A 20,098-nucleotide genomic window follows, 5' to 3' on the forward strand; every position below is an offset into this window, starting at 1 on the left:
ATATTATATTTCACCCTTTATGGTTTGTAAAATAAAAATAAAATACTTATATGTTCCATCAAATGGAAGGGGCGAGATTGGGCCCGAATTAGTAGAGAAAATTTGTGAATTCAGTATATATTTACCTAGTTAAAATTTTAGAATTCTTCCTAAATGAAATGTTTAGCACTTCTTATCATATAGATCACACGTGTAGGATCAAGATGACGGGTCAAAGGAGGTGAATAGATCGTGGCCAATTGTAATCGGACATCTGCATAAATAGAAACTCATATATGGATTAGCAACAAGTCGCATAGTTTGCAATCCTTTTTACATAGATGTAATGATAGCTTATTCATCAACAATTACACAGAACATAAGTAATTTAGCACATTTGTGTTCCCCAAACAAAATTTGAAATTTGAACTCCTAAAAACTCATTTCTATCATGGAAGACTTGTTTTACTTTCAGAATTGGTTCCAAACAAACAAAAAGTTCAGCAATACAAAGAACTAACGTGGTATATACAGGCCCTTGAGAGATGCCATTCCTGTGGGACTAGACTACAATATCAATATCTCCAACTGCAAATGTCTTTCTAGATTTGAAATAACACTTTTAAGCTCCTCAACAAATTAATTGACACGTACAGAAAAAGAATAACAACTGCGCCCAAGTAAGCCATTAGCATGATCTAATGTTGGGATGTTGCAGCTCCTAGAAGCCATCAAACATCTGTGCAAAACAAATCTTGCAAATGTCAACTAATAAACAACATATAAGAATAATAAAACTATTAAAAACATTAACTTTGGCTCAGGGCTACATCCTCCTTTTGAATTGTAAAAGCATACTTCAAACCCAAGCAAAACTTATTTTTGAGTCTTTTTTTAAGTTAGGCACACTAAGATCCAGTGATATTTGTGTTATGAGTGCGAAGAACCAGAATTTAGATTGGCGTCATCGATGGTGTATCGCTTGTGATCTACCACACAATTAGAAACAAACATGGTGAATTTAACTAATCATCTAAAAAATACAAATTCAGAGGCTTCTAGGATTCGAGTGACAAAACACAATCAGCTTAATATGATTAATGCACAGTGAAGTGGCGAATAAGGTGTTGGTCCACTGCAACCGACAAGAGGGGGTGAATTGCCTACAAAGAAAAATAATAACCCTTTCTCGTTCTTTTGATTTAATTAGACTAGCACAACTAAAATAAATAAAATAATAAAATTGAACAATTAATAAAAAGAGACAAAGCAATTTATTTGGTTACAACCTAAATGGTTATTAATTCAAGGCAATAAAGAAAGCTCCACTAGTCAATCTCTTTTGTTGAAGGCAGAGAAGCCTCTTACACTCTTTTTAAGCTCAGAAAATACTAAGAAATTAAATACAAGATTTGTAGTTTAGTTGTTGAATATTTCCTAACTCCAGGGACCTTTTTATAACTCTTGAAAAATCTTATAAGAGGGTAGAAGGCGTCTTCAATAGGGTAGGCGCCTTCAAGTGGAAAACTCTATCTGCCGAAGATAAAGTTTTATCTTCGGCTAACGGTTAGAGAAGGCGCCTTCAAGCGCATTCGGTACTGTTCATCAAAGGCGCCTTTCAATCCATAGAAGACGCCTTCCATGAGGCAGATCATCTTCTTAGCTGATCTCTTCACGTGGATGATATTCCGGTCAATTAGAGTTGAGCTCACCCAAGCCCAACTTTGACCTTCTCCTCGAGCAGCCTTCCACCCCGACTTCTCGTCCACCGGTATACTCTTCCACAGCATCTCGTACTTCGGATGCATTGAACCTATCGACTCCCTTCCCGTGCCATCCTTCTGGCTAGCCGCGTCTTCCGCTCAACTTCTTATATTCCTAAGTTCCTGTACACTTAGACACAAGGATCAACTACACAGGACCTAACTTAACCTGATTGATCACATCAAAACTAACTCGGGGTACTTACATAAGGTGGGGCCTCTGGGGTTGGGGCGAAGTCAAGAAAATCGGCTAGTGTGACAATCAAAATCGAGGGGTCAACACTCAGGGCTAGCACGATTTCCGATTGGTCTGGCTGACTGAACCATTGGTCCGATCGAATTCCTAGTTCCTCAAGAGTCGATGAAACCTTGAGTTGTATCAGCGTTACTCAGAGCTAAGTTAGGTGTCCACACTAAGTTTTCTGACGCACTAGACACATTACTCGACCAGACCAGACTCTTTGTTCGAGCAGAGAGGCCAAGTGAAGACCGAATCCCGGACATCATTTCTTAAATCCGACCTGGCTGCTCCTGCAAGCAACATCCAATCAGACTACATAAGGGACTCAGTCGGTTCGCCAGCTAAGCATATTAAGGGCCCCTCCACCTAACGGCCTAACATTCCACTTTGTTGTTTTGTGCGACAGCTGTCAGAGAATCAAGGGAATATTCCCTATGCCAGTTCTGCAATAGAAGTTTCTACCCTACAAAATGCAAAGATTGTGGGTTTATTTTGGAAAAGATGTCAGAGCATCATTATGATATGTCCTTTTTTGGCAATGCATCAAGATTCGTGCATAGAGGAAATAGTAACACTATAAAGGGGGTTTTCATTTACACGCGCAGGAATGCTCACACACGCGAACGCTAAGCATACTCCGCATTACGCATCTACTGTTCATTGTCTTTGATTCGATCAGTCGCTAACTTGAGCGTCGGAGTGTCTGCGCCAGGGACTGTGCCAGGACTCTTCTCTGACCCGGTTGTTGACATTCTTTTTGACACGCAAGATCAATTGGAGTCATTTTTTGCCAACTCAGAGTCTTTGCAAGGGCAACAACACAGCCATCTGTTCCAGTCAAACCAAGATTGGTGTGAATCAGACCCATTCTGGATTGGTCAATCCAACTAAGGATCCACAGCAGCTGATCTGAATGAGAGATTAAAGGTCTTTACAAGAATTTATGGGAAAGAGTTTAAATGTCTGGAATTGACAGATGATGTGGAAAATTGGGTAAGACAGGCTGGATTAGATCGAGCAATAGGATAGGGAGCTGCAAGACAAGTCTGGAGGGAAGAGGTAGGGGTTGCCGTAAGTCGGCACGCAAACAGTGAAAGCTGAATAATGAAGCCCGTGCAAGATTAACTGATGAATAACTGCGCTCAGCAATGGCTAGTCACATCATATGCAAAGACATTCAATCAGGTGAGCAGACAGAAATGATCAACAAAATCTACATGTCAAGCACAATGGAGATCTACTAGGTATTCGAAGATTCTTACAGAAAAAGATTCCCCCGAGTTATAAATGTTGGAACAATCATAATGGTATGTGCGACCATATATTTTGATGTTTAGGCAAAAAATTTAAGTTAAGTTCACCCTTGTATTTGATGTGTATATGAGTGTGCAAGTTTGCATGATACACATATGACTCAACTTGATCACTTCGGATCCGATAAAGGATGGAGCATCCGAAAGACCGTGGACAAGGCAACAAGGACAAAGGCCGAGAGAAGCAACTTCGAGGGATACGTGAAGGATGACATTGGGGATGAGCCACAGGCTTGAATGCATACGAGGGACGAGAGCCAAACGAAGTGGACTTGAAGACAAAAGATCAAAGCTGCGAAGAAGAGTCCAGTGAGTCGTGAGGGTACGAGTGCGAGAGAGATGTACTCGAGAAGGAAAACCATATGTTTAGGGTTTTACCAGTCGACTGGTACTGGACCAGTTGACTGAGACAGAGCACAAAGAGTTTCTGTACCCGAACGACAGGAATCAGTTGACTGGTGCAAGGACCAGTTGATTGGTAAAGAGCCGTTGGCTAGGCACCAACCGACTGGTGTAAGGACCAGTCAACTGGTAATGGTAAAAACAACAAGGCTATTACTTCTAAACTCTATATAAGGGAGCTTGGGATGGCTGGCCAAAATGATGAAATTAATGGTGGTTTACCCTAATTAGTAGTTAACAAGTTTTCAAGTGTTCTTTGTGTTCCAAGAGGTTTTGGTTGGTGTTGTGGTGAGATTTCTCCACCTATAAGGAGACTTAAGATAGCCGGAGTTTGCCGAGAGCAAATCCACCGACGGATAGGAATCGTCCACCTTACGGACAGTAGTGGAGTAGGAGCAAATTATCTCCGAACCACGTTAAACGACGTATAGTGGTTTGCTTGTTTCTTCTTGTCTATTCAACCCCCCTTTTAGCCAGCCACCGATCACCAACAATAAAGTGATGTTGGTCCAATCGACTTCTAAGATTTCGATGTTTGATAATGTACCTAAGTCTGGTCAGTGGCCAAGGGTTTATCCAAATAGGACTTGATGTTTGGAAGAGAGAAATCTAGTCAAGACTAGATGACTAGCAAGGGTAAGTCCTAACTGAAGGATAGGTAGATGAGAAGTCTATTAAGTGACTAGTCCTAACTGGAAATTAGGCAAGGAGAAGTCTTGGTAAGTGAAGCCGAGCCTTAGTGAGTGAAACTAGGTAGTTGAAGTCCTGGTGAGTGAAGCCAAGCCCTAGTGAGTGAAGCTAGGCAGTGGAAGTCCTGGTGAATGAAGTCGGGCCCTAGTGAGTGAAGCTAGGTAGTGGAAGTCTTGGTGAGTGAAACCAGGCAATGAAAGTCTTAATGAGTGAAGCTGGGCAACCCCAAGGGAGGTAACCCTAGGTAATGAAAAGTCCTGGAGGAGTAAACTCCAAGCATGTATAACCGCAGTCGACCAAACTAGCGAATTATTAATAATGCAAACACTGTTTTTTTTTTACTATTTTATATCTATTGTGTTAACTCAATGTTGTAGGTAAGTCTTAGTAGATCAGCTTGATCATATACTAAGCAAGACTAGTGAAAGTCCAAACAAGTCTGAAGGACCAGATGTTTGGTAGGTAAGTGAAGGTAAGCACTGGAAGAGATAGTTCCAGTGAGGACAAGTCCAATTTAGGACTTTAGGTATAAGTCCAATTTAGGTCCATTTTGAAAATCTAAACTGAGACCTTAACTAGATCCTGGTCTAGGATAGACAGGATCTAATTAATACTGCTATTTGATTATTATGTTAACTTCCTTTTGTAGGGTATACTTTGTTTTGTTGGACTAACACATTTTATAGGGCAAAAGGAGCATAAAATGCCTTGGATGAACAATACCCGAGGTGTCTTCCATGCGAAGAAAGGCGCCTTAAGCTGGGCGATGGAAAACGCCTTGGAGAGGCTTTCCCTATGTCTAAGTGTGCAGGAACTTAGAAGCGCAGGAAGTCGAGTGAAAGACGCAGCTAGCGAGAAGGACGACACGGGAAGGGAGCCGACGGGCTCGGTGCGTCCGAAGGATGAAAGAACTGCGGAAGAGTACACTGGTAGACGAGAAAAACGTACGCGGCGTTCGAGGGACGAGAAGCCGGGTCGGAAGTCTGCTCGAGGAGAAGGCCGGAAATTGGATTCGAATGAGCCCTATTTCGATTGGCCGAAATCACTCAAGCGATCAGAGCTTCGGAAGAAGAGGAAAAAGAGAAGCTGGAAGCTATTTATACCATACAAGTTGAAGACAGTATTTATACCATGCAGGTTGAAGGCACCCTCAATATGATTGAGGGTGCCCTCAACATTGAAGGAGCCTCAGACCAGTCCGAGGCGCCTTCAAAGGCATTGGAGGCCTCTCAGACCCAATCTTCGTGACCATTTGCAACCGGATAGAACTTTATCCGGTCAAACTGCTTAGAGGCGCCCTCAACCCTCTTGGAGGCGCCTTCAACACTCGGGATAAGATTTCCAGGAGCTATATAAAGACCCCTGGAGCTAGGAAATTAATCAATTAACTCAGTATTCAATTCCTAGCAATAGTTTAGAGCTTTCAGTGTGTAAAAGGCTTCTCCGCCTTCAGAGAAGATCTTTCTGAGATTTTTCATCGCCTTGGATTAACAATCCCCTATATTGTAACCAAGTTAAATTCTCTATCTCCTCTTTATTTCTGTTAGTTTATTTCTTTATTATTATTACATTTTTTGAGTTGGAAGAAACGAGGAGGGTATTTTTATTGTGCAGGCAATTCACCTCCCTCTTGCCGGTCCCGCTGCACCAACATAACATTTTTCTTTGTTATTTTGTGCGACAGCTGTCAGAAAATCAAGGGAATATTCCCTATGCTAGTTCTGCAATATTAGTTTCTACCCTACAAAATGCAAAGATTATGGATTTATTTTGGGAAGGATGTCATAGCATCATTATGATATGCCCTTTTTTGGCAATGCATCAAGATTTGTGCATAGAGGAAATAGTAGCACTATAAAAGAGGGTCTTTATTTACACGTGTAGGTGCGCTCACACACGCAAACGCTAAGCATACTCCACATTATGCATCTACTGTTCATTGTCTTCGATTCGATCAGTTGTTAACTTGAGCGTCAGAGTATCTGCGCTAGAGACTGTCAGGACTCTTCCCTGGCCCGATTGTAGACATTCTTTTTGAAACGCAAGATCACTTGGAGTCATTTTTTGCCAACTTAGAGTCTTTGCAAGGGCAACAACACAGCCATATGTTCCAGTCAAACCATGATTGGTGTGCATCAGACCCATTCTGGATTGGTCAATCCAACTAAGGATCCACAGCAGCTGATCTGAATGAGAGATTAAAGGTCTTTACGAGAATTTATGGGAAAGAGTTTAAATGTCTGGAATTGACAGATGATGTGGAAAATTGGGTAAGACAGGCTGGATTAGATCGAGCAATAGGATAGGGAGCTGCAAAACAAGTCTGGAGGGAAGAGGTAGGGGTTGCCGTAAGTCGACATGCAAAAAGTGAAAGCTGAATAATGAAGCCGGTGCAAGATTAACTGACGAATAACTGCGCTCAGCAATGGCTAGTCACATCATATGCAAAGACATTCAATCAGAAGAGCAGGCAGAATTGATCAACAAAATCTACATGTCAAGCACAATGGAGATCTACTAGGTATTGGAAGATTCTTAGAGAGAAAGATTTCCCTAAGTTATAAATGTTAGAGCAATTCTAATGATTTGTGTGACCATGTATTTTGATATTGGACAAAAGATTTAAATTATGTTCATCCTTGTATTTGATATGTGTATATAAGTGTGCAGGTTTACAGGATACACATATAACTCAGCTTGATCGTTTCGGGTCCGATGAAGGATGGAACATCCAAGGAACCGTGAACAAGGCGACAAGGGCCAAGGGCCAAGGGAAGCAACTTCAAGGGATACGCGAAAGATGACATTGGGGATGAGCCGTGGGCTTGAATGCATTCGAGGGACGAGAGACAAACGAAGTAGGCTTGAAGGCAAAAGATCAAAGTTGCGAAGAAGAGTCCAGTAAGTCGTGAGGGTCCGAGTGCGAGAGAGATGTACTCGAGAAGGGAAACTCTATGTTTAAGATTTTACCAATCGACTGGTACTGGGACTAGTCGACTGAGACAGAGCACAAAGAGTTTCTGTGCCCGAACGGCAAGGATCAATCGACTGGTGCAAGGATCAATTGGTAAAGAATCGTTGGCCAGACACCAATCAACTGGTGCAAGGACCAGTCGACTAGTAACGGTAAAAATAGCAAGGTTGTTTCTTCCAAGCTCAATATAAGGGAGCTTAGGATGGCTGGCCAAAATGACGAAATTAGTGGTGGTTTACCCTAATTAGTAGTCAACAAGTTCTCAAGTGTTCTTTGTGTTTCACGAGGTCTTGGTTGGTGTTGTGGTGAGGTTTCTCCACCTATAAGGAGACTTGAGATATTCAAAGTTTGCCGGGGCTAATCTACCGAACGATAAGGATCATCCACCTTACGGACAATCGTGGAGTAGGAACAAGTTGTCTCCGAACCACATTAAATGACGTATAATGGTTTGCTTGTTTCTTCTTGTCTTTAGCTTTCATATTTGTGTTTGTATTCAGCTGTGCTAACAAATTCGTTAGAAAGCGAATTTGGGATCAATGTTTATTTAACCCCCCTTCTAGCTAGCCACCGATCACCAACAATAAAGTGATGTTGGTGCAATTGACTTCTAAGATTTTGATGTTTGACAATGTACCTAAGTCTGGTCAGTTTGACCAATGGTTGATCCAAATAGGACTTGATGTTTGGAAGAGAGAAGTCTAGTCAGGACTAGATGACTAACAAGGGTAAGTCCTAACCGAAGGATAGGTAAGTGAAAAGTCTATTAAGTAACTAGTCCTAACTGGAAGTCAGGCACGGGAAAATCGGTGAAACTAAGTAGTGGAAGTCCTGGTGAATAAAGTCAGACCCTAGTGAGTGAAGCTAGGTAGTGAAAGTCCTGGTGAATAAAGTCGGACCCTAGTGAGTGAAGCTAGGTGGTGGAAGTCCTGATGAGTGAAGCCGAACAATGAAAGTCTTGGTGAGTGAAGTTGGGCAACCCTAGGGGAGATAACCCTAGGTAATGAAAAGTCTTAGAGGAGTAAACTCCAAGCACGTGTGACCGCAGTTGACCAGACTAACGAATTATTAATAATGCAAACACTGTTCTTTTTTACTATTTTATATCTATTGTGCTAACTCAATATTGTAGGTAAGTCTTAGTAGATCAGCTTGATTAGATACTAAGCAAGACCAGTGAAAGTCCAAACAGATCTGAAGGACCAGAGGTTTGGCAGGTAAGTAAAAGTATGCACTAGAGGAGATAGTTCCAGTGAGGACAAGTCCAATTTAGGACTTTAGGTGTAAGTCCAATTTAGGTCTATTTTGAAAACTTAAACTGAGACCTTGATTAGATCCTGGTCTAGGATAGACAGTATCTAATTAATATTGTTATTTGATTATTATGTTAACTTCCTTTTGTAGAGTATACTTTGTTTTGTTGGACTAACACATTTGTAGGGCGAAAGGAGCATAAAATACCTTGGATGAACAGTACCCGAGGTGTCTTCCATGCGAAGAAATGCACCTTAAGCTAGGCAATGGAAAGCGCCTTGGAGAGGCTTGAAGGAGCCTTCGATCGGATAAGGCAGAAGGCTTCGTCGACGATAAGAGTCAATTTTGTTGGGGTGAAACTTGGTATTGAAGGCGCCTTCAACCCTCTTTAAAAGGGCTACTCAACCAAGGTTTCAAAAGAACTCATTCACGACTTCTGTAAGCAATTTTTCGAGTTCCCGCTCCGACTTCGTCCTCTCGCTGTCCTGCGATGCTGCTACGCCCTACTACTACAAAGAAGTCGTCTGACACCGAGCTCGATCCAAGAATCTTCACGTGTTGGGTAACGAAAATATTATTATTTGTTTAATTACTGCATTAATGAAAGTGTAGGCTATTACACTTGTCCTATTGTTTTTATTGTACTTGATTTCATCTTCCGGCGGTTCTGAATATTGGATTACCCGTCGATAGATTCGCGAGACCTGAGTCTTACAGTAAGAGTCGCTGAAGGCTACGAACAAAGTAACCAACTGAGTTAGTGTGCTTTTGGTTTTTTTCGATTTCTGTTTTATTTTTCGCTATGTACTTATTTTATAAAGTAGAAAAAAGGTTAAGTTTTTTAACGATCCTACAAGTGAAACCTATGATATTTAGACTCTTCGTCTATCTCCACCATACAAGTAAAACAGAGTGAAATGATCTAATCTAGATCTGATGATTGAGGTTGATCCAAAAATGATTGAGGGAACTGAAATACTGTCTTAACCACCACTTAATAATTTGCTTTTTTTTCCCCTGAAAAAATCCTTGATAACCAGCAGCACTAGCTAATGAATCCAGAAAGAAGAGTTTCTAATGCAAAAGGAGGCCAATTTCATTGTGTGTGCCACAAACATAGGAATATAACTGAATAAAAAAGATCATGCAAAATAATGCTTACTTGAACGAAGTCGTGTGATGGGAATTTCTTGCATCTCACGTCTAATACACAGCCATTCACCAAGCAAAGACATCAATGCTAAACCAATGATATTAACAACCCACCAGGTAATAGATGATGGCCAACCTCCATAAATGATGGATATAAAGAGATGTATGATATAGAGAGTAGCTGAGAAATCCAAGCACTTTTTAGCTCTTTCTATCAAATAAAGCAAAAAAACTGCCCTGCTCAAGGAAAATAATAAAGGTAAATCAAGGGTAACTTTGCTACATCTTTCAACAAGCAAGTTAATTCTAAAACAAACAGTACTCAAATTGCAAAAAGAACATCTAAGTTAGTTTTACACCGTACCATGCTGAATACTTGTCCTTTTTTTTAGTTAAGAAGTTTTTGTAACGCTGATGAACTGGGTTCTTTTTTTGGAGTTTAGAAGCTTTCATAAAGCTGATGAACTTATTATTTTTTTTTAATCAACAAACTTTGATAGATCATACAACACAATCTAAAATACCACTAGAAAATGCACAAATTAGGACACATGGCTATATGGCTATATACTCTATGCAGGTAATTCAAAACAAAAACATGTAGATGAAAACACAAGAAACTATATAGCACCATATCTCTGGAAAGAAAAAACAATTGCAGGTTAAAAATCAACTGTAACTCAATTTCTAAGGTTCCTATCTGGCCTATTTGAATGAATAATCGCAAGCACAATTCCAACAAACAAAAAATTGAACTTCTCTTGCTATGCATCAAGCACACAAATGGAAATTGACAGAAATAATGAAACACCAACTGCTTTTGTGCCAATTTTCTGAAAAAATTAATAAACACAAGTAGGAAATTGAGATGCTTGACCAGAAGAGGAACAGAAACAAATGAAACAACCTAAATAAATAAAAAGTCGATATTGTTACCCTGCAAGGGAGCTGAGCATGAAGGAAACGATCGCACACCACCCAGTGACGGTGGAAGCCACAAGCATCGAGAAATCGAAGAAATACATGAGACTCATCCGAGATACTCGCGTCCCCACGAGAAGGACCATGAAGAACCCGAGGGTGAGATAGTAGAGGCACTGGAGGCAGACGATCTGCGCCAGAATGAGCCAAGGATCCCATACGATCGTCCCATAGAACATGATTCCTCTCCTCCTTGTTCCAGAACCTAGCCTTTTGACCACCTTCAGATATCTATCTGAATCTCCAAACTTCAAGATTGCACAAGCGGAAAAACACAGGACCAAACGGATCAAAGCATGCATGAACCCTAGTGAGACATGAATCGATGTGCAAATAGTCGAAGAACACGGCGTAGATGAAGCACAGGCCACGGGGATCTGAGGCCGCCGGATGCAATCAGGAGAAGCGATTTTGAGTAGAGGGGAAAGAGTACTCTCCTTTTTACCTTCCTTATTACTGGATAGAAGGAGTGGGCCCGTCATAGATGTTCGAATAAAAAAGGACGCCATTCAAAGCAACAATTCTTCGTACCCTACTTCTGATTGGAGTCGAGGGCTGTCCATCAGGAAAACATTAAGCCGGTCCCTATTGTATGGAGATTGCATTTGCACGAATCCTAACTTCCACCTGGCAAGATTGCAGTGATCGAGATGAGCTACTCTAAAGATCGACGATCAGAATGGATTATGTTCTGTCCTTTGAATAGTATTACGTGTCTTTCACGGGTCGATCAAAAATAACTAAATAACAATGTTCCGTAAGGAGAAAGCCTGCTTTTTCCGGCGTTTTACTTTCCCCTACGGGAGCGATAGCAAGAGCTCGGGTGAGATCGATTGAACCATCGCCTTTTGCATTTATTGATCATTCGAATTGTAGAAGTTTAGAGGATGGCGGAGGCGGAAGCGGGATTGGAGGACGGGGATGCCCTCGGCAAGGTGCGGCATCGCATCGCTGATCATTCAAAGGTATCGATGTCGCCTCTCATTTCTTTTATTTTGTTTTCGTGTTCAGAGTTGTGTTTGTTTGATCGACGCGATTCCGTTCTGTTGGTGTCGATTAGAGAGTGGTGCAGACAAAGGAGATTCTGTCGAAGCAAGCGGCTCAAACGAAGGAGATTCTGTCGAAGCAAGCGGCTCAGACGAAGGAGATTCTGTCGAAGCAAGCGGCTCAGACGAAGGAGATTTTGTCGAAGCAAGCCGTAAAGATTGCCAAACAAGCCGAAGAACACGAGCGGATTTTGTTTAAGGTGCTTTGATTATTTTGCTGCCTGTTCGAGTCGCTCTCGACGTGCTTCCAATCTCAATGTTTGAAATCGCCAACCTGTTTTGGTTGTTTCCTCATCCAGGTAACTCATTTCTTGGGCGTTCTTGGATTTGGCGCTTTTTGTTACATCCTGGGCGCTAGTAAGTAGTTGTCGATTTCGCATGAAGGATTGGAAGTCTATTGAGATCTATGCTTTTCAGACGATAGTTTGACAATTCAGATACAAATTTCTATTTGAATCAGGGCCACAAGATGTACCCTACGTGTATTGTTTTTTCTATGTCACCTTCGTTCCTCTTCGGTGGATATACTACCGGTACAAGAAATGGCACTATTACCTCCTGGTGAGAAACCGAATGTTTAATCTTTGAAACGTTAGTCAATTTTCTTCCTTGCATAGATCTCCATTTTTTGTTTTGTTTTTGTTTTTTGTGTGTGTAGTTCGTGTTCTTTTCCTGCCTTTCTTCCTTTACCTTTTATTTAAATAGACCAATAGAAGTACTGCGGATACTAATAACCTCTGTGTTTTGGATGACAAGATCATTTTGATAACCATTCAACATTGAAGAGGGTTGAAATGTTGCATAAGTTTGTAAAAGCGTATGTGGTATGGGTGCCAAGCAATTGGATTGAGGTCATCTTATGCAATATGTGTTGGCGGTAAATCTGGTTGATACTACTTCGATCAAAAAACTTGGTGCCGTCTATTTTTGTAGGATTTTGCTTCTTCAAAATTTGCTCTAAAACCTTCAATAAATTAGAAAATGAATCCAAGGCACATACACTCGCTTTCCTTAAGAAACGATTTGCTCCCACCACGAGGATGCACTCGAACTAAGCAAATGTTCCTCAAGGATACAATGGATTCCTTAGTAATGTTGTTTCTAAAGTGCATGCCCCTAATACCTTGGATTTATTCAAACTCGACAATTGAATGCTTGTATATTATTACTGTAATATAACAATATACAAACAACACTTTGAAAAGCAAGTAACTTTGGGAGAGGAAAGAGTTTTGTTATCAAAAGGATGATGGATTGTTTGTGCAAAGTGGTGTTTTATAGTGTTTGAAACATTGTCTATGAAAGGACATGTCTTTTAGATTATAACCTTTCAGAGCATCCACATCAGCTTCCTTATCCAAAATGTATAATTTAAGATAAAAAAATTACTTTATTAAATTTGGATATCCACTTTTCACTGTATCAGCTTCCCTTTTTTTTCTCTCTCCTCTATAATGTTTAGGGAATGAAATCCATTCCCTAAATTTAGAGAAGTGTTGTTCATAAACGCAAAATTTAGGGAATAGATAGGGTAGCTGATGCAAAGATTTTTTAGCTATCCTATCCAAAATTTAAGGTAAAATGGTAACTGATGTGGATGCTCTGATTCAAACATCAAAAGACACCTACATGAAGGGACACAAGAAGTTCCTTATTCCTTCTATTCTTTCCCATTTTATGAAAATCACCAACAATCCTCCTCCATTTCCAAAAAAAATGAATTTTTGAAAACTTTCAATTATCAAGTGATAAGCCTTATGCATAAATAAAGGTATCCAATGGATTTGAACCTTTACATAGTGAAGACCTCTCAAATGCTAACCAAGGTGACCGGTAGACTAGCTTTGAACCAACAACCTTATTCGATTAACCGGAGTGATTTCACACATAGACTTTCCTTATCCTCAGAATTCATATGGGTGACACATGGATTGGCCTTGTGTCTAACTACCCTAATTTTTCATGAATATTTATATAGTTAGCCATACCACAATAGAAACAACATGATCTCCTATATTCATATAAGTGGATGTTATAAAGAATACTCACATAACTAAGTATTCCAAATGATTGCCTTTTATAACTCCATAACGCTTAGAAGTTTTTCCTAACCATTCCATTACGTGAACCAAGCACTTCCCTGGGGACAAACTAAGTGCTTCAACCATACATATAGTATCTTTACTCATTAAACCCGAGATTTGGAAATCATCCAAAGTTGAGTCGAGTTTCTACTATTGATGATTAGTAAGTTGGCTTTAGTCACATCTCCTTTAACGTTATCAAAACTAGATCCCTTGCAAGGCCTTTTGTCAAAGGGTAAGCCAAGTTAAGACTTGACTTCACATATTCTATAATTATGACATATTTAGATATCAATTGTCTAACCGAACTATGTCTCAACCCAATATGCCTTGACTTTCCATTATAAATATTGTTATATGCCCTTGATAGTGTAACCTCATTGTCACAATGTATAGCAACTGGAGGCATTGATTTCGGCCTCAAAGGAACTTCCATTAATAGGTTCCTCAACTATTCTGCTTCCTTAACACACAAAGTAAGAGCTATAAACTCGACTGCCATTATGGAATTAGCAATACAAGTTTGCTTTTTGAAACCCCAAGATATGACTCCACCAATTCTAAATATCCACCCACTAACTTCAGGTAGAGTAGAAAATTTGTTCTCATAAAATATAGCATCACGCGATTCAAATATGGCATTGGTAGAAATAGAATTATTAGGTTCAATAACAAGGAACCTTTGTCTTTCTATGCTCAAATAACCCAAGAAGATGCACTCAATGTCCTTCTCTCCTAACTTCCTCACTTTTGGTTCAGGAAGTCCAACAATAGCTCGACATCCCCAAACTTGTAAGATAGATTAGGTTTGTGTTTCTTTCATAATTCATATGGGATAGTTTTGTTTCCATTAGAAGGAACACGATTTAGAATGTGACATGCTGTCATTATCGCTTCACCCTAATAGTCCTTAGTTGTGAATTACTCAACATAGTATTCACCATTTCAATAAGAGTTCTATTTTTTCCTTTCTGTCATTTCATTTTGTTGGGGAGTATATGCAAAAAATGTTTAGAATACAATGCCCATATCTTCATAATATTTAGGAAAGTGATATTCACCTCCTCTATCACTTCTAAGACATTTAATCTTAAAGTTACATAGATTTTCTATTTCAACCTTATAAATTTTAAGTTTATCCAATACTTTATTCTTAGTCCTCATTAAATAAACATAACAATATCTAGAAAAATCATCTATGAAGGTAACAAATTAACATTTTCCTTCCCTAGTAGGCATAACATGTAAATCACATGCATCACTATGTATTACGTATAATATGGAACTAGTTTTTTTTTATACTAGGAAATAGAGTTTTAATTATTTTGTTTTGCAAGCATACTTTGCATTTTTCTAGCATATTATCCTTACATTTTGGTATTAAAACCAGAATATTCATGTCATGCATTTTTCTAGAATTAACATGCCCTAGATGAAAATTCCAAAATTAAATGCGTCAACCATATAAACAAAAACATCAATTCTATTTATATGCATCTCGAACATTCCATCATACACAAATCCTTTGCCAACAAATACACCTCCTTTGAGGATGGTTACAAAATCAAATTTAATGACAATTTTGAAGCCACACTTAAGAAATAAGGTTCCTCTTAACTTCAAGAACATGATACATATTAGTCGACATAAGTGTCTTCCCTGAAGTGAACTCCAATTTAACAATACCAATTCCTTTGACGGTTGTCGTAGAGTGGCTTCCCATATAGATAATTATCTCTTCTTCTACCAGTGAATAGGTAGAGAATTGGTTTCGATTGATACATATGTGCTTTGTAGCATCGATACTATTCCACCAATCTTGGCAATCCTCAACCAAACATGCCTCCATGATCATCGCCACATACTTGGTCCTTCCCGTCTGATTTTGTTTCTTAGGATATGGCATTCTCTTTTGTAGTGCCTTGGTTTACCACAATGATGGCAGTTGCCTTTTCTCTTTTGGTTCTTGGAGTTATGTTTATTGTCATCAACTTTCCTCTTTTTATTTTTAAAGGAGTTACCATTATTATTGTTCTTCAAATCTTTGACTTCCTCCACCACAAGCACCTTAGAGGACTATTCCTCCGAATTGTTAGCATGAAAATCTTTTTCAATACGAAGACGACTAGCCAATTCTTTTAGAGACAAGTCCTCCCTATTATGCTTGAGATTATTTTTATAATTTTTCCATGAATTAGGAAGTTAGTCGATCACCAAAGACACAACAATAGATTCAACCATACACATTCCATGTTGTGCAAATTGATTATACATGTGTATGACTTCATGGAATTGCCCAATAATGTCGACCATGCGATATTGAAAAAATTTGGAAACCAGCAATTTCTTACTTGTAGCATCTTTAGATTGATACTTAGCTTCAAGTGAGTCCCATATTTCCTTTGCGATTTCCTTGTTGTAGTATTGGCCAAACAAAGCATTGGTCATTGCATTGCAAATATTCCCTTTGTACACGTAATCGTCTTGATCCCATTTTTGTCTTGCCCCTGTTTGTGCTAGTTTCTTTTTCTTTTTTTGCCAGTTTCACTGTGATAAGAACATATACCACATTTAGCAAAGTGAGTAGGAAATGCAATTTCTTTTGCCAATGCTGAAAGTTTTCTCCGTCGAACTTTTCCAATTTGACAAAATCCACAACAAAGTTACGAAGCAAATTTCCTTGAGAAGCCATAAGTAGTTTCATAAGATTGTTGGTGGTAAATCGGGTTGATACTACTTTGATCAGGAAACTTGTCGTCATTGTCGTTTTTTGCAGAATTTTGCTTCTTCAAATCTGCTCTTGTCGGGGAACTGCCGCTGTCAAGGAATTTCGTAAATTCTTCAATAAATTAGAGAACGAATCCAAGGCGCTTACACTCGCTTTCCTTGAGAAACTATTTGCTCCCACCACAGTGATGCACTCGGACTAAGCAAATGTTTCTCAGGATACATTGGATTCCTTAATAATGTTAGTAAGAGAGAGGAAAGATTTTCCTTATCAAAAGGATGATGGATTGTTTGTGCAAAGTGGTGTTTTTAGTGTTTGAAACATTGTCTATGAAAAAACATGTCTTTTGGATCATAACCTTTCATTCAAACATCAAAAGACACCAATACATGGACACAACTGAAGAGACACAACTGTTGAAGTTCCTTCTTAGTCCTTTCATTCTTTTCCATTTTATAGAAATCACCAACATTATGTAGATGTATATGCAGGTAGTTCCTCAAGAAGTCGTGTTTGCCCCAACACTAATAATATTTCATAAATAATATATTTAGTGAATCGGTTTGATGGTAGAGATGTATGATATATCCTTGTTTAAACATGAAAGTGATTTTATGTTTGATTGCTCAAAACCTCAAACTAGTCATTTGGTTGATACCATCTACTGAACTCAAGATAAATGGCTTAATTATGATTGATATTAATTTCTGAAGACTCGTGGATGAACACTAAATTTCAGAAAATTATGACAGTTCATCATAGTGAATAAGTGATTCCTTTGTTTATGTCAGTTTCCAATGTATGTGAACCTTAGGAGTCGTCTGCATATATACAATGGCAAGTTCTGCAAGTTATGCTGTTTCCATTGTGGTCATTGTCTAAGGGTTAGAAGTTAATTTCTAGGAAATGCATGTTCCCTGTGCATGCTATCTACTACATCAACTTGAAACTGTGCGCCCTTTTACCGACTACCCACTCAAGATTGTTGTTCCATCCTGTAATTTCCTTCTCTATTGCTATTAATTGTTGTCTATTAAATTTTTTTTCCAGGAGTTATTTCTACTCTCTTTTTTTTTTCCTTTTTTCTTTGATGTTATTTTTTTTATAGAAAAATAATATAACATTGTTTTTTTCATATAACAATATTGTGCAAGTAACTCATTATTGAGGTGCAGTATCTTAATGGCCATGTTTTTCCCCCTTTTATAACAGGATTTCTGCTACTATGCCAACACTATCTTCATAGTAATGCTACTGTTCTTTCCAAAAAATGAAAAGCTTTTCATGGTTTGCTTCTCATTTGCTGAAGTAAGGCTGCCTACAATTCCTCCTATAAAATGTGCTTAAATCTCACTTAGCTGACATGCAAACCTTCTGTAGGGACCCCTTGCTTGGGCTTTGATTGTTTGGCGTAATAGCCTGGTGTTTAGTTCACTTGACAAACTTGTCAGTGTCCTCATACATCTTTTACCTGGTGAGTCACTACTTCGTAACAGAGAAAGACCACATGTGATGTTCAGTCTAAAGGTGTTCCTCTTCTGCATCTAGTGTAATTTTCCAATCACTCTTAGGCAGAGTTTTGATGAACTTGGTTTGATATGTTAATTTGATGGTCATGCAATTCTTTCTCTAATCTAGTTCTTAATCATTCCATGACTACAAAAAAAAATGTTGTCTTGTCTTAACCATGTTTCGGTGACTTGTGCAGTGTGTTTGAATCTTGTCTTACTTTAACTGTTGATTAAAATAATTATTCGGTTGGTAGTGGCTGTTTCTTATATAAAGTCATGTGTTGAACAATGAAACTTCCAGAAAGGATTATATTGTGGTAAAATGTTTAGTTTGGAACTTTATATTCTTCTTGTTACAACTAAGTGTATTTGTTGAAGAGGGGAGATTTTAGGAATGTGCGTAAGATGATGGTGATGGATGCAAAGAAGCACAAAAGATTTAAATCAAGGGCATCCATGCTTAGTTATACGCATTGGTATGTCGCAATACATTTTGGAGTTGCTATTAGGTGAAAATGCTGCAGATGATCATGACTTATGATGGCTTGTTTAATTTGACATTTCTACTGCACCTTTCTAATTATCTTAATTAAGCAACAAAAATGACCGTGTTATCCACGAGGATGTGGATGACATGATATTTTATTTCCATTTCACACCAAGTTTTAATCAATGAATACATCAACAAGTTTGATCTTGATTTAATGTTGAAATTGTCATTGACAATTGGACTAACCTTCCATTCTCTTTGGTTGTTTACTTAATTATGGCATCTCTAGCTTCCATTAATAATTGTATTTCTATCACGAACTCAATTTTCAGGAATTGTTTTCTTTACTATCCGGTGGTGGAACCCTGAAACTTTTGCTGCCATGCACCCAGAAGGGAGGGCAGCAAGGGTATTTTGGCCATATGTGGAAGATAAGTCATACCTGTGGATGTGGTTATTTGTTGTTCCTTTGATTGCATATACCCTGTGGCAAATTCTGTATTTCCTCATTGTGGATGTTCTACGCCGTCAACGATTCTTGCGTGACCCTGACGTCATGACATCTTACAGGTTCAATATTCTTTCTTGATAGCCTTTTCTGCCGCATCAATTGACCTGTACTAGACACTTAACACGTTTTCCTGCCACATTTTGCACTGCCAAAAAAATTGACCATTCGCCTCCTTTCTCCTAAATTTCTTGAAAATACTACAAATGAAAGAAAAAAAATGAAATGAAATGAAAATATTGATAATGTTTCTGTATTCGCTTATCTGCTGTTAAGTGATGATTAAATTTGTCAAATTAGCAATACCAAAAGTCGTCATTTTAGCTCATATAACGTCTTCTCTCATGAATGTATGATGCAGGGAACTCTCTAAGAAGGCTCAGAAGGCAAATAACATCTGGTGGCAGTTGAGTGGAATGCTGGGTGATCAGAACCGGCCTATCATGTACAATTTGTTGCAAGCTGTCTTCACAGTGGCAACTATGGCCCTTGCAGTCCCAATCTTCATGTCGTACAAGATGCATGTGATTTTCCAAATCTTCAAGGTCTCTGCCACAGTGTGGAATGGTGGCAGCTTCATTTTAGATGTCATGCCCAGGCAAGCTGCCCTCAGAGAAAAGAAGAAGTTGGAGATGAAACCAGTTGTTCAGGAGGTAGGCCAACCTTTGCCAGATCTCCCAGATAACCATTCAAAATCTTGCGAGTCGAGTGGGACGTAGAACAACAGCATCCATTACAAGCTGCTCTGGTTCCAGCCAACAAGTTGCGGATGGAGTTGCTTTTGCTATGGTATTGCTTTTTCGTCTTCATAATTTGAAACCGGCTTTTCTGGTTCTTAGAAGATCTGGGTCTAATCTTGGGGGGATTGTCTTTGGAATGGTTTTCAAATTCTGAGAATCAAAATTGTTGAATAGATTGTAACATTTTCCTGCTAATGTACAAACCATTCTGGTGTGTTATTGTTGGTTTAACTGTCGGTTAC

General features: G+C 39.0%; 2 protein-coding genes across 2 annotated transcripts; one reads left to right on the forward strand and one right to left on the reverse strand.

Moving 5' to 3' along the window:
- Positions 1 to 319: 319 nt before the first annotated feature.
- Positions 320 to 11,167, reverse strand: LOC122011843 (protein SYS1 homolog). Its single transcript, XM_042568240.1, has 3 exons — positions 10,705 to 11,167; positions 9,779 to 10,005; positions 320 to 718 (listed from the first exon to the last, which is right to left on the reverse strand). Exons 1-3 carry the CDS (start codon positions 11,049 to 11,051, stop codon positions 711 to 713), a joined length of 582 nt encoding a protein of 193 aa, XP_042424174.1. The 5' UTR covers positions 11,052 to 11,167; the 3' UTR covers positions 320 to 710.
- A 334-nt stretch (positions 11,168 to 11,501) lies between these two features.
- Positions 11,502 to 20,087, forward strand: LOC122011844 (glycerophosphocholine acyltransferase 1-like). Its single transcript, XM_042568241.1, has 8 exons — positions 11,502 to 11,714; positions 11,810 to 11,995; positions 12,095 to 12,152; positions 12,256 to 12,356; positions 17,820 to 17,915; positions 17,988 to 18,081; positions 18,941 to 19,178; positions 19,478 to 20,087. Exons 1-8 carry the CDS (start codon positions 11,637 to 11,639, stop codon positions 19,833 to 19,835), a joined length of 1,209 nt encoding a protein of 402 aa, XP_042424175.1. The 5' UTR covers positions 11,502 to 11,636; the 3' UTR covers positions 19,836 to 20,087.
- The last annotated feature ends 11 nt before the right edge of the window (positions 20,088 to 20,098 follow it).

This window comes from Zingiber officinale, chromosome 8A (genome assembly GCF_018446385.1).
Source record: "Zingiber officinale cultivar Zhangliang chromosome 8A, Zo_v1.1, whole genome shotgun sequence".
In the NCBI taxonomy this organism is placed as follows: domain Eukaryota; kingdom Viridiplantae; phylum Streptophyta; class Magnoliopsida; order Zingiberales; family Zingiberaceae; genus Zingiber; species Zingiber officinale.